The sequence below is a fragment of the Aulonocara sp. 'chitande type north' Nkhata Bay genome, linkage group LG4 (assembly GCF_057382095.1).
Source record: "Aulonocara sp. 'chitande type north' Nkhata Bay isolate Kocher_YH1m ecotype deep benthic linkage group LG4, A_spYH_male_GT1.1, whole genome shotgun sequence".
Taxonomy (NCBI): domain Eukaryota; kingdom Metazoa; phylum Chordata; class Actinopteri; order Cichliformes; family Cichlidae; genus Aulonocara; species Aulonocara sp. 'chitande type north' Nkhata Bay.
In genome coordinates, this window is record NC_141347.1 from 5369017 (window position 1) to 5382666 (window position 13650).

Consider the following 13650-nt stretch of genomic DNA (forward strand, 5'->3'; position numbering starts at 1 on the left):
TTTTCTACCTTTTAATAAATGTGGTTCTAAACTATTCTCTTTAAAATGAATCGCAGCAACACAGTTAAACGCACCTTTTTCAAAGCATACGTTGTAGTCAATGTGCACCACCTCTCCAGTGGTCATGTCAATCAAAACGTTGTCAAGGTGACGGTCGCCAAGGCCAATAATGTATCCCACCATTGACATGACAGCAGTAGATCGGGCGTAGGACTGCAGACAGAGAAAAGGAAACAAAGAAACATCTGGATTACATTTCTGAGCATCTGTCCTTTTCTGAAACAGGAGACAAGGAAGAAGGTGAGAAACGCTTTGAATGCATCTCCTCGCACCTGAGTGACCCTCCACCACTCGCTCGGCGTGGTGCAAGAACACCAGAGCTCCTTGGACAGAAGGTTGGACGGCGTTGCTTCCATCAACTCTTTCAGAACCTCCTTCATAACGCTGAGAGGCCAGTCTCTCCGTGTCACATCCACACTCAGCCCCACTGCCTTTAGAGCCGGCCCGATGCGACTGTAGTACAGTTCACTGGGGCGGGGCACTGGAGGTATAGGCTGCTGTGGGAAGGAGTCCTGGGCCTGCTCAGAAAACAAAGTCACGTCACTAACCAGTAATACGGGCCCGAAACCAGAAAGCGCTCGCCGCCTGACCAGTGTTAAAGCCGTGTGTTACAGTGCAGACAAACCTCTACCTTCTGAGCCTGCTGCACAGCCTCCCTCTGCTGCCAGCGTTTGTAGAGGCCAAAGAGGGGCGTGGCACCGTCCACCCACTGGATCAGCCCTGAACGAGTTCCAAGCGGCGTGACAGAATAGTGTCGGGCATGGAAGTGTGGTTGCTCCTGCTGATTGATCTTGGTGAACATGGTGTTGACAATTGACAAGAACTGCATGATGCGCTCATCCAAATGCAAATCCTCCAGACCTGAGAGAAACTTCAGTCACTATTTCATCACAAAGGAAACTTTGACATTTTTCCCTTTGCTTTCTACGCACAACACACAGCTCACGAGCTCAGAGGGATCATTGGCGGTTCACATAAAAGCTTTTTAATGACGACTCTGTCTTGGTAAAATGACACTGTACAAACGATTTAGTATGAACACCCACAGAAAACGTTTGTGCTACTCTCAACTCACCCCCAGCTTCTGTCAGGTCTGCGTTTCTTTCTCACGTTCTGTATTTCACATGTACGTGCTGACTCGAAAAAACTCAATCGTGGATACAAATCTGGGCGACCCCGAGTTTACACACAGATGATGTACGTTGAATGTGACGCAGGAAACGAGCAACTAGAGAGCCTAACATCGGGTCAGCGGGTCGAATGATGAAACAAACAAAATATATATGAAAATAAAAAGAATTGGATTTCTTACAGACCTTTTTATAATAACAATCACTATAATGCCAAGTGTCAAAGGTGCTCTTGGGAGGACCCTGTCTCAAAGTGCTTGGACCCCATTTGTTAAAAATAAAATTAGGCATCTGTCACGCAGGCGTGGGGACCAACTGGCAAATATATAAATCAAAGGCTGCATTACCCAACCTTTGGTTAGCACTTGTTGCTGCTGGTTGTCACTAGTTAAAATTAGCTACACCAAAAACCTTGTGGCTGCCACAGTTACGACTTATTTGCTAACTATCGACTGTTAGCAAAACAAAGTACAATAAAAACTGGAAACAGAACCTTCGCCTTCAAAGTAAAAGCTGCGCCTCACTGCTACAGGAAACACTTTTTGGTTGGAATACCATCGTCACTATTTCGCTATAACGTTGCAGATAAAAGTCTTCCATGCAAATTGTGGGTGACCATGGCAACTGCCACGTTTTGTGGAGTACCACCATCTTTATGACCAGCTTCACCTTACAACTGGCCCCACCTCCAGCAGCCAGCTGGGGAATATTCATTTGTCCTGTTTAGTCACACAGCTTGCATTCAAACTGCGTCAAACACAGAAGATGTTCTCAGAAACTACAGACTCAACGGGTCGATGTGCCTCTCTCATACTTCATGTTCTAATGACTTTACTAACATTACTTTATCTGTTTCAAAGCACTCCTCTGCCCACTGAAAATCAACAAAAATGAGAACAACTAAGCTGTAGTGCCTCTTCACCTCACTGTACAATATCTTTTGTGCAATACTTTTGTAAATAGTCAACGGTGCAATAGACTCAATACTTGAAATGTGCAATTCACTTGTATTTTTATTCCTATTTATCCCCTTCGTATATTTTATTTATATTGTCTCTGTATGTATGTATGTATATATATATATATATATATATATATATAAATAATTCTGTAACTCTGTAACTTCTGTCGTTGCTGTGCTTTTTTGGAAATCGAATTTCCCAGAGGAACCCACCCGAGGGATTAATAAAGTTCTATCTAATCTAATCTAATCTAATAGCCAGGCTTCAGTTGTTCACAGAACACAACTGTCAATATTACCAACTGAATGCTAATGCAGTTTTTACGTTTCCTGTTCCCTGCAGCTTTAGGAGACTGTTTCCATCTACGACTGCTGCTGCGACCGAGTTTCCCCACCTTTAAAGAGGTACGGGTAGTTGTGTCCATCTGAGCCCAGGAAGAACAGTTTCTTTGGCTTGGTCTTGGTTGGCAGTATGGTGATGGTGTTCCCTACACTCTGTATGGTCACTGCATCTAATGCCGATGCCTCGCCAGGTAGAGCAATCTCTGTTGTAGTCATGGAAACCAGGCGGGGACTAATCTCGTCCAGATGCAGCAGATAGCTGGTTCTCTTCTGAGCACGCTGTTGCAGGCTCATCATGATCTGTCCAACACAGACAGCACATCAGTCAGGTTTGGAACAGCTACACAATATAAAACTATGGAAATATCAAGGATCCTACATCTGTGGAAGTGATGCATCTCAACATAACAGAATACATACACAGGTACATCTTCACAGGTGCTGGGGAAACAATTCCTGTGTATATTTAACACACACTGCACACAAATACACAGTTTGCTAAGGACAAAATGACACTCGGTGGATCATCAACCGTTTGAGAGCTGGATTTGAAATCACACGTAGTTGAAAGTGAAAACTGAATGTGCAGACTGAGTGGGCTCTCCTTCCAGACCTGAACCAGGACATCAGCGAGCTCGGGGGCAGAGTTTTTGGCAGAGTCAGACGCACCGATGGCCCAGAGGTTCTCAGTTGGACTCAGACCTGGGGAACATCAACGCCTTCATCTTCCAGGAACGTCACAGACACAATGGCCATGTGAGCTGCACACAGTCCTGGACCAGGAGGAGACCAGGGCCCTCTGCACCAGCACCAGGTTGACAAATGGTAAATGGCCTGTATTTATATAGCGCTTTTAATAGTCCCTAAGGACCCCAAAGCGCTTTACACACCCAGTCATCCACCCATTCACACACACATTCACACACTGGTGATGGAGCTACATTGTAGCCACAGCTGCCCTGGGCAGACTGACTGAAGCGAGGCTGCCGGACACTGGCGCCACCGGCCCCTCTGACCACCACCAGTAGGCAACGGGTGAAGTGCCTTGCCCAAGGACACAATGACCGAGACTGTCCGAGCCGGGGCTCGAACCGGCAACCTTCCGATTACAAGGCGAACTCCCAACTCTTGAGCCACGATCGCCCCAAAGGCAATGAGGAAATGATTTCACTAAGCTGCAAGCAGCATACGCTGTTACCACTCTATCACAGGTGCTCCCGTCCATGAAGGGAACACTGCACCTGTGGTGGGGTCGCAAGTTCTGATGTTTCTGCTGTGAACAGATTCCACTGAAGGATGTGAGGCCATTCCACCTGATCAGAAACGGTACCTGTAGCCCACTGGTTGGTATGTCATGCTGCAGGGCTCTGGCAGTACTACTCTCAGCCCCCCTCTAACAATGGAGCAAATACCAGGCCCTGGGTTAAAACCTTTTTATTGGCCTGTTTGAGTTTCCTGGTTTAACAGTCCATCTCTTGGCTTCCACAGTCCTGAGACTTGGCTGGGAGACAAAGCAAAGCCTTCTTACGATGACATGCTGGCCCGAACGTGCAGCAGGTGGGACGACACGTCACTATCAGCAGTGACACTAACAACACAAAACCGAGCTAAAGTCAGTGAGCAGGATGAGGTAAGCAACCACCACCACTGCATTTTTAAGGGTCGTCTTGTTGTCGCCTGTTCAGTGAACCTGTTGTCACACGCTGTTCATCAGTTTCTGCTCCCATTGCTATCCCTGCAGCTTACAGAACTTGAATAATTTGAAAATAAAACCATGGTCATCACTAACACAAAGCACATCATACCTGTTTGAAGGGAAGCCAGCTACTGGCTGGATTAGCCGGGTTTACGGGGTTTCTTAGACGCTCCAGGGCAGACGTGATGGCATCACCGTAGGTCTGCTGAAACCAGGATTCATGCGGCGTCTCTGCCGGAGCTGCTGTGATGCTGCACACATGATCCAGGGCAAAAACCACGGGACGCATCAGAGCAGAGTGCTTTTCACGCATTATGGCGATCTTTTCATCCCTGCAGATCAACAAATGGTATTGGGAGATCAGACAAGCCTAGTAAGAACTTTACTTTTCATTGAACACAGAAAAATACAGATCAGCAACTGACTGGTGACTGCCAGCACCAGCCCTCAGCCTCCTGAGACCTCCCACGCTGCTCGCCCAGCGGGGTGACGACAGTACCCCAAATCAGCCTTTTACAGCTGAGGGGTAATAGCTTTTCCACAGGCTGGTTTTCATCATGTCATCGCTGAACTTTTAAACCACCAGTAACAAATGATTAAGGTTCTACAGGTTCCACAACAGATGAGACCGGGAGCATTGAAGCAACTACAGGACATGGACTGTCAATGGAGTCCAGAGTTTTAGCACAAGAGGGTGGAGTTCAGATGTTCTTACCTTTGACGTGGATGACTCAGTTAGGGAAATACGAGAGAAACGTAAAGAAAGTACAGCTTACAACTAACCAGTGCAACCATAACCTGCAAGGTCCAGTAACGACTAGTGCACATCTACAAACCGATGCGGGATGAGCGGACTAGTTGTGCACTGGTGTGTTACATCACCATTCTTAATTCAAGGTGCTGAGGAATTCTAGGAGCGTACCATCTGTGTGATATCAACCAAGGTCTGAAAGATCGTGTTTTGGACCTGAAATGCTTCCTAAAACAGATGAAAGTCAGAAGGTTCCAGAATCTGTTTTGGGTCACGAGGAGTTAGGAAGGACGTCTAAGTGGTGTATGGTAGCAGCATTGTTCTACTCTGAACATTCAAAGTGCTTTTTACTACAAGCACACACTGACACTGAGGTGGACAGACTGGGCACCAACCTTCCAACTGGTAGAAAACCCTCCTGAGCCACAGCCATTTGGTATTAGTGGGTCTATTTCTGGTCACTCAAGAAAGCACTTTCCATAGTGAGACCTTTGCTTATTGTTGGCTCCATGGCACCAAATGAACTGTGGGCCAGCAGCGGTTAGCTTTGATTTGAGATGTTTTTTCAAACAACGATGTACACAGAAAAAAGCAGACCCTATCCTGAGGCTAAGGTCAAAGCAAGTCTCACCTGCGCAGTGTGTTATTGTTCTGCACTCTCTTGACCTCATCCTCCAGCTGCTGGATCTTGCGTAGGACGTGCATGTGCTGCTGTTGTAACACACCTAGCCACAGTTCATCCCACAGCAACGTGACTCTGCGCAGCTCACCCACCAGCTGCTGGACCTGGTCGGCACACACAAGTCAATCATTTGAGAAAATCACATTTCTTTTAACTGAACTTTAGCTGTAGTTGATTCAAGTAGAAACAGTATAGCCCCCCCCCCATACAAAACGTGTAACCGCGGTCAGCCTTCTACCTGCAGCACCATGCTAGGGTTGGCTAAAGACAGCTTCTCCACAATCTTGCTGTAACAGTCCTGCATCATGGCTTGGTCTTGACTTGAACAGGTCGCCAGCTCTTCTGATGATCTGCCTTGTTCATCACTCCCAAGCTGCTCCTCTTCATCCACACCTAGGTCCTCTCCTTGTATGCTCCCCAAGAAGGTAGGCAGAGCTGACGGCAGTTTGCTCCCTGTTTGCAAAATTAACCAATCGAGAGGAGAAGTCAGAAAAACGAGCACAGGGTGTCTGATGTCAGAGACTCCCTTTCAAACCATGCAGACTTGTTTCAGAATATTAAGTGTAACCTGCCAGATCACATTTATACCACCAAAATAAAACAAATGCATCTGGAGTAACAATACATTTACTGCATTAACTGCTAAGGATTTTTTATACAGTCTCCTATTTTGCTGACTTTATGTATTAGTCATTTCTTGCACATATGACTAATACCGAGTGAACAAGCAAAGTGAAATATTTGAGATATTAATGTAGAACTCTTTAAACAGCTGGAGAGAACATGGCTGCAACAAGAAAGAAAAGAAAAGTAAGCCTACCTGCATTCTGAGCTTCCCCTCCCAGGGAGAGTGAGCCTACAATGGCAGGGTAGAGGATGAGGTGTGGGGAGTCCTGGGCCACACGGCACAGCAGGCTGCATATGCTTTGTCGGATGTACGCCTCCGGATGGTTGAGACGCGAAAAAAGCTGTGGGATGATACCTAAAGACAACACGAAGAATCAGTACATGAAAAGCAACAAGTACATACTTTATGACTAGCTAAATGCTAAATGTTGAAAGTGTGGTCTTTTGGTACCCTTGGCTGACCGACATAAACAAGAGTTTACAGCAGGAGTCTCCAACTCCAGTCCTCGAGAGCTACTGTCCTGCAGCTTTTAGATGGATCCCTACTCCAACAGCTAAATCAGATGGTTGGATCTCCTCTTCAGCAGCCATCCAGTTTGGCAAACACCTGATAACAAGCCATTCATTTGATTCAGGCGTGTCAGAACAAGGATGCTTCTAAAAGCTGCAGCACGGTAGCTCTCGAGGACTGGGGCTGGACACCGCTGATTTACAGCACGGACCAAACATTGCCAGGTCTGCTCTAGAGTTCGGAGCTTGACCACAGAGATATTCTCATGTCCTTATTACTCGCAGAGTAACCCTAACCTATCACTGTGGCTGTTTTTATTCATTACATTATGTAAACCAGGCATCACTGGACAGAACATCAGTAACCTTTCAGCAGTCACTTGGTACCCTGGAGCCAACAGAGCACAGACTGCCCCCTGACCACATGAACAGCACACATTTCCACTAACTTAATTTCTCTTCTTCCCCCAGTGAACTCTGTGGATCAGACACCCTGTGCTTGTTTGCCAGTTCTGGCCGGGTTGGGAGACACGGTCAGAGACTTCAGGGCAAGAGACAGACCCCTGAGGGCATCAGGCTCTGAGGACCAGTGGCCTTCACATCATGATGAAGGTGTTTGTTACAAACGGACAAGACTGTTTGTCCACTGTGTTTGTTTTCATCTTCACATGCTCTTCTTTTCCATCTCATCTGCCCCTCACTGCCATCAATTTCCATCAGGGAATCGAGAGGTTTTCACTCCAGTGTTGGGAGCTCTTAATGTATGTAAGCTTCAACTATGAGTGAAAAACCCATCTATTATATCCATCACACTCACACACACACACACACACACACACACAGTAAACCTGCATTAGGACATACCCCTCCAGGGTGCCGTAGGAGTCGAAGCTAAGCCTAGCTCAAGCCCCTCTCTCAGTTCACCGGCATGCTTCACCAGAAGACGCAGGAGACGCAGCGTTGCCATGACAATTACGTCATCATTGCTCTGCTTGCTGCTGTGATATGAAAGCAGCACTTTGGGGTCATCTTCATCTACAGGGACCTAAAACCAAACACACACACAGAGTGAGGGAGTGAACCAAGCGCTGCACTTACATCTATGTCATGATCTTCACATGGCAGTCACTGTTTCACAGTCATCAGCTTTAGGAACTCAGCCTCACGTGTCCAGCATTGAGCTTGAGGAAGGTGAAATAGGCCTGGCAGGAGATGCGGTAGAGACCAAAGATACGGTCCACGACCAGTCTCCAAACTCGGATCAGACCATCTGTAACCTGCTGGCTGGCCTCCCCCAGCCAAGGGCACGAACTGGTGAGCTGCCGCCAAATCACGTCCACCATGTCATCCTCATCATCTTCCTGCTGCAGAGCCATTTCCTCATCCTGACATAAAGCAGAACATCAGGGTTGACACAGGCTGCAGAAAAGAATCCAAGAATATACAAACAATGACTGTTGAAAACACCAAGCGTGCACTGAATACAAGCTCGAACACAACAAAGCATGTGAGAAGAGTCCGGACAGAGGTCAGAAACATCAAAACACAGCAGTACAAGCCACAATGTGTAAGACGTCCCTGTTCAAGTACGTATACCTGTGCATGAGATCAGATCACTACATATGCCAGCAGCAGCCTACAGGAGCTGATGGCACCTCTGACAGACATGTACTGACCAAGCCTGTTACTGAAGTGTACTACGCAACTGCCATCGCCTCTTCAAGCAGTGAGCACAACTGCAGAAACTGACGCAATCGTCTTTTTTAAATAAACAGGTAAATGTGTCAAACACCATTACGGCCGTGGTCACAAGTCAGTATTTTAAAAACACAGATGCTGAGGTAGATGAAAGGGAAGCTGGCACATTGGAGACGGAGGCAAAGGTGGAGAGAAAACCCGAGCACAGGTCCACACGCCTCAGGCAGCAGCTGGTGTCCTCGCAGCGCTACTACGCCCAGTGTACTATATGTACGTGCTATCAGCTGTTCAGGACTTTACCTGGATACCAGTAGGTCGACACATGGCCTGTCCCAGAATACTGAAGATCATGTCCTTGTCTTCTTCACTTGTTGTTGCTGGCAGCAGCTCCTCTATCTCCTTCTTTTCCCCAGGAAGAAGAGGCAGTCCCTCCCCTTGGCTGAAGAGGAGAAGCTCCATTAAAAGTAATGTTTCCACTGTGTTGTTGGGCCACCGAAGACATTACGCAGACCAGTAGAGCATACACAACAGTGTGTGTGTGTGTGTGTGTGTGTGTGTGTGTGTGTGTGTGTGTGTGTGTGTCCACTAACCTGGCATTATCGACTACCTTCCTGCCCCAGCGGTAAGCCCAGCTGGCCAGGGCTGCCCAGGACTTTGCCACATCTGGAGCCAGACTGGTGGACAACTGATACAGCTGACCCAACACGAAGTCTGGCTCTCCAACACCCACATTGACTGTACAGGGAAGAACATTAACATCAAACACTTTAGAGGGTTGTGGATATTTCAGTATTCATCTGCAGGTACATGGTGTCTCATCATTTTGAGTAATTTGTCCTCCTGAGCCTGGGAAGCATGTTTAACTTCTAGTTATCTGGGATTAGTTGGACTGGAGAAAGAAAGTGTAACAAAACGATTCAGTGTTTTTTAGTTTAAAGATCTTAAGTGTTCATCATGTGCAGAAAAGCCAACATGTACTGCCGACATAAGAGGACAGAGTGTCAGGTTAATATGGACGTACACCTGTCAAAAGTTCAGACACACCGTCTCATTTAATGGTTTTTGTTATTTTCATGAGTAAGTAACATTTATTTCTATAGCACTTTTTAAAACAGGAAGTTGTTTCAAAGTGCTTCACATGGGAATAGAAAACATAAGACATTGTAGATTCTCACTGAAGCCATCAAAACTATGAACGAACACGTGGAAATATGTAGTGAACAAAAACGTGGGAAATAACTCCAAACATGTTTGATATTTCAGATTCTTTGCTTTGCTCTCTCGGCGTCTCCATGAGCTTCATGAGGTCGTCTCCTGAAATGGTTTCCAACAGTCTGGAAGGAGTTCAGAGATGCTGAGCACTTGTTGGTCCTTTGCCTTCACTCTGCGCTCCATCTCATCCCAAACCATCTCCACTGAGGTCAGGTGACTGTGGAGGCCAGGCTGTCTGGTCAGCACTGCATCACTCTCCTTCTTGGTCAGATAGCCCTGACACAGCCCGGAGGTGTGTTTGGGGTCATCGTCCTGTTGGAATTTAAACGATGGGATGGCGTGTGTCTGCAGGATGGTAGCCATGCTGGTTCAGTTTGCCTTCAATTTTGAATGAATCCCCAACAGTGTCACCACCACTGAACCCTGACAGGCACAGCTGTGAGCTGAAACCATGTCAGGTGACTACACCATGAAGCTCACTGAGAGCAGGGTTTGCAGCTCTGCCAACAAAGCAAACAGTGGCTACTAAAATATATTTATTAAGTTTTTCTTTGTCACATAACTCCATATATGCTGCTTCATATATTTGATGTCTTCAGTGTAGAAAGTCGTAACAATAAAGAAAAAACATTAAATGAGGAGGCGTGTCCACACTTGAGTGGTAGTATAGTAGACTGGGAAATTAAAGTGGTACATCCCAACTCTGCATTATTGAGAAGTCATTGATTTAGAGTTAAGAGGGGGACAATCAACATTACTGCAGCCCAGAGAAGTCCTGTGTGAATACATCAGGTTCCAATGGTACCTGAAATCTCAGCAGTGACTGATGGGATGGCCTGATCCTCCAGGGGCAGCTCCAGCAGAGCAGCAATGTTCCTGCTCAGAGCCGACATGCTGCCCAGAGCGCTGCATGCGTTCACTGCTGCAGATTTCTTTACCACCTACAAAAACATTAACAGCCTGAAAGCATGCATTTTAAAGATATATCCAAACAATCACATCTGCTATATTAGACATATTTTATTCTTTTCTAAAATGTGTCAAAGATGCTTCAAGAAGTCCTTTACCCTATTTTTTATGTTTTGGTTAAATATCTTTAACAGGACAATAAAGAAGGGGGGTCAGCACATGCCTCCATGGTGGATTACAACCTGGGCTTTTCACTTTCCTTATGGTATATGCAGCACCTGTCCACCCCAGCAACATAATCCGATCGCCTGCACCAACACTGAACACAATCTTCAGAATGCTGGAGATGAGTGCACTTTGTGGGCTGAATAAAGTGATCAGGGAAGCTGGCTCTGCAGCAACCTGGACACGTCAGAAGCTTCTGGTGGAGAAGACAATCAGCACCACCACAAGCTGTGCGTCTGCATATCTGGCTGTTTAACACAGACCTGGGTCAGCTTTCACTTACTTAGAGTTGAGTAACAGAGGAAATGTTGCTTCTCTTAACCAGGACAAATATCAGCTGAGCCAAAGCAGGTTAGAGGGTTAGGTCCCATCATTGGTCCGATTCTTACATTTAATGTTCTTGTGTTCTATTAACTTCACTGTACTGCTTTCACGTTAGGCACAGCTCTTTGCATACGTGATTATCATTACCAAATATTCCAAAAAGCAGTAAACCTGTTTGAGCTGAGGCGTCATGTCCTTCCAGTCGGCCAGCAACCATTTGCAGAGTGTCAGCAGCGAGCGGCAGGCGGCGCCTTCATTCTTCCCCAAATGGCAATAAGACAGAGCAGCTTTGCTCAGCATCTCCATGGCTGTCAGTGACTGACCTGCTGAGAAACAACCACTTAGAAAACAGAGCCTCAGGACCCTCATCAATGCTCTGCACATACACCTGGGTTTTTGTAAAATAGGGTTGAATTAGGATCTCTGGTTTCAGTGGCATTACTGCTAAACAGCTCGACAGGGACTTGAAGGGAGAAACTTCCATATTTGTTTTATAAGATGTCAAACTGTGTGTGCTTTTTAAATTATTCTGCTAAGTGGACTCACAGCATCTGTCGTAACTACAGTGCCACTGTCTGTTTTTCTGATGTATTGATAACTAATTATCATTATTATTGCTTCCAGCTGCTGGCAGCAAGGACAGAGGAAGGCTGGCAGACCCCAGGTCAGGTCTGCCAGGCTTTCTTCAGCAAAGAGAACCAGCTGATGACTGACTCAGAGCGCACACACGAGCAAACTCATCTCTGTAAAATTCAACTGGAGGAAAGACGTTTAATATAAATGCTATTCAAAGTAGCTGTGCATAATTTTACATTCATGAGAAGGTTATGAGTAATTTCTTCTCTCTAACTGAGAGCAGCAAACTCTTTTTCCAGGCTACATGATGGTCTTCTAAATTAGTGAGACTCAATTTTCTATCCAGCTTCCAAGTTATCTGCTTTTTAAGGCGTGCATCTGAGAATTATACCACGGAGTCAAGCACTTTTTCAGAGGAGCTACAGGGTCCAGAGCCGTACACAGTGAAGATGGAAGGGAAGTTAGAAAACTATCCTTGATGCAAAAAGACTTTAGGTTGAGATGCACACCCGTGTGGAGCATGCATAGGTTCATCGCATGCTCAGGCTGCCTTGAGATCCACTCATGATCGTATCCACTGCGTGGCTTGTCCACACAAACTGCTCCACAGTCGGGTAGCTCACCAGGCTAACCTGTCAGGTGGCTGCTGCAGAGCAAGGCGAAATGGAGATACCTGAGGATCTGGCTGCAACACCAGGCGTGAGCTGGGCAGATGAGACCCACAGACCATCACTACCACTTTCCTGTTGCTGGAGCCACATGGAGGATGTGAGGGTTTCTCCCCTGCTGGAGTTCATATGGGAGGAGATGCTACAAGAACAGGGAGGAGGTTTTAACGAGAATGAAGAGGAGTCGGCCGACTCACAGTTCCTGCTGCCTGACAACAAGGAGGTGGACTCCAACTCCCTGGCTAGCATCAGCTGGGCTGCAAAGCACTCAGCTACCAGCTAGGTTGATAAACCTGCAATGGCGTCTCCCCTGGATTTCAACATGCAAGATATGTGTAAGCACGCAGCTTACATATACAAAAATCAGTCCATCTATCATTTACCCAAAGTCATCTTCATCTTCATAGCCCCGTCCCTCCCCTGGAAGGAAGGCCGCTTCCTTACAGATAAGTGCTACAAAGCAGCTGCTCTGTCAACGAGAGCCCACAGTACCTCCTCTGTGCTAATGGCTCAGAGGACATGACAGCTAAACCAGACACCAGTGTGTGGGAAGAACTCTGCATCTTCACTGACCACGTCCTCCACGTCCTCTGCCTCCACAAATTAGTGGCTACTGGGAGAGCCACAGGCCTGGTGATTCTCCAGGAGCAGGCACGCTGGCTCAGGCTCACCAACCTCACAACTAAGGAAAAAGAGGAACTCCTTGTCAAGGAGTTCCTTGTTGACAAGATCAATGTCTCCGGTGCAGTCGTCAGAAGAACAGATAAAGAGATGGAGATGAGATGTGAGGAGAAAAGAGAGATGCTGGCTTTGAAACTGTGGCACCGTTTCAGGATCCCTAAAGTAGATAAGGTGCAGGGGCTCTCAAGAATCCACGGGCTGGGAAGCAGTCTTTGGGTGGATGTTACCATAGCCACCAGAGGGAAACCGATGCAAAGTTTTCCGTGTTGTTTTACAAGCACTTCTTCATGCACTCTGTATTAAAACTGTGCCGTTACGTGCATCCAGGCAGTTTGCCCACAGCGCTGTCACATTTTGTAAAACACATGAAAACATTAAACACGCTGAAAAACAGAGCAATGCTGTCGGCTATTACACAGCCCGCAGAGTCGCGTTTCCATGGCTGTGACCATGCAGACACCTCGCTCACTTCTCATGGAGGTAACGGGCCACCGGGACAGCATGTCTTACACACTTGACCACAAGAGGGCACCAACATGCTATCTGTGGCAAAGTGGTCAGAGGAAATACAAATGCCTGTTTGGTCAAGCGTGTAGGA

General features: G+C 46.8%; 1 protein-coding gene across 5 annotated transcripts in view; it reads right to left on the bottom strand.

Annotated features, from left to right (window-relative positions):
- The window catches only part of smg1 (SMG1 nonsense mediated mRNA decay associated PI3K related kinase), a 60500-nt gene that overhangs the window by 14024 nt on the left and 32826 nt on the right, over positions 1-13650 (bottom strand). For 2 of the 5 annotated variants that reach the window (XM_086288098.1, XM_086288102.1), the window contains 14 exons: positions 11299-11453; positions 10475-10610; positions 9048-9192; positions 8758-8896; positions 7926-8144; positions 7624-7804; positions 6443-6604; positions 5861-6075; positions 5572-5726; positions 4299-4521; positions 2547-2793; positions 686-921; positions 333-578; positions 75-213 (listed from right to left, as the gene is read on the bottom strand). In XM_086288098.1, coding sequence (XP_086144224.1) covers positions 75-213; positions 333-578; positions 686-921; positions 2547-2793; positions 4299-4521; positions 5572-5726; positions 5861-6075; positions 6443-6604; positions 7624-7804; positions 7926-8144; positions 8758-8896; positions 9048-9192; positions 10475-10610; positions 11299-11453 — 2598 coding nt within the window. The remainder of the gene's footprint in view (positions 1-74; positions 214-332; positions 579-685; positions 922-2546; positions 2794-4298; positions 4522-5571; positions 5727-5860; positions 6076-6442; positions 6605-7623; positions 7805-7925; positions 8145-8757; positions 8897-9047; positions 9193-10474; positions 10611-11298; positions 11454-13650) is intronic. The other 3 variants (XM_086288101.1, XM_086288099.1, XM_086288100.1) reach the window with 3 other exon arrangements.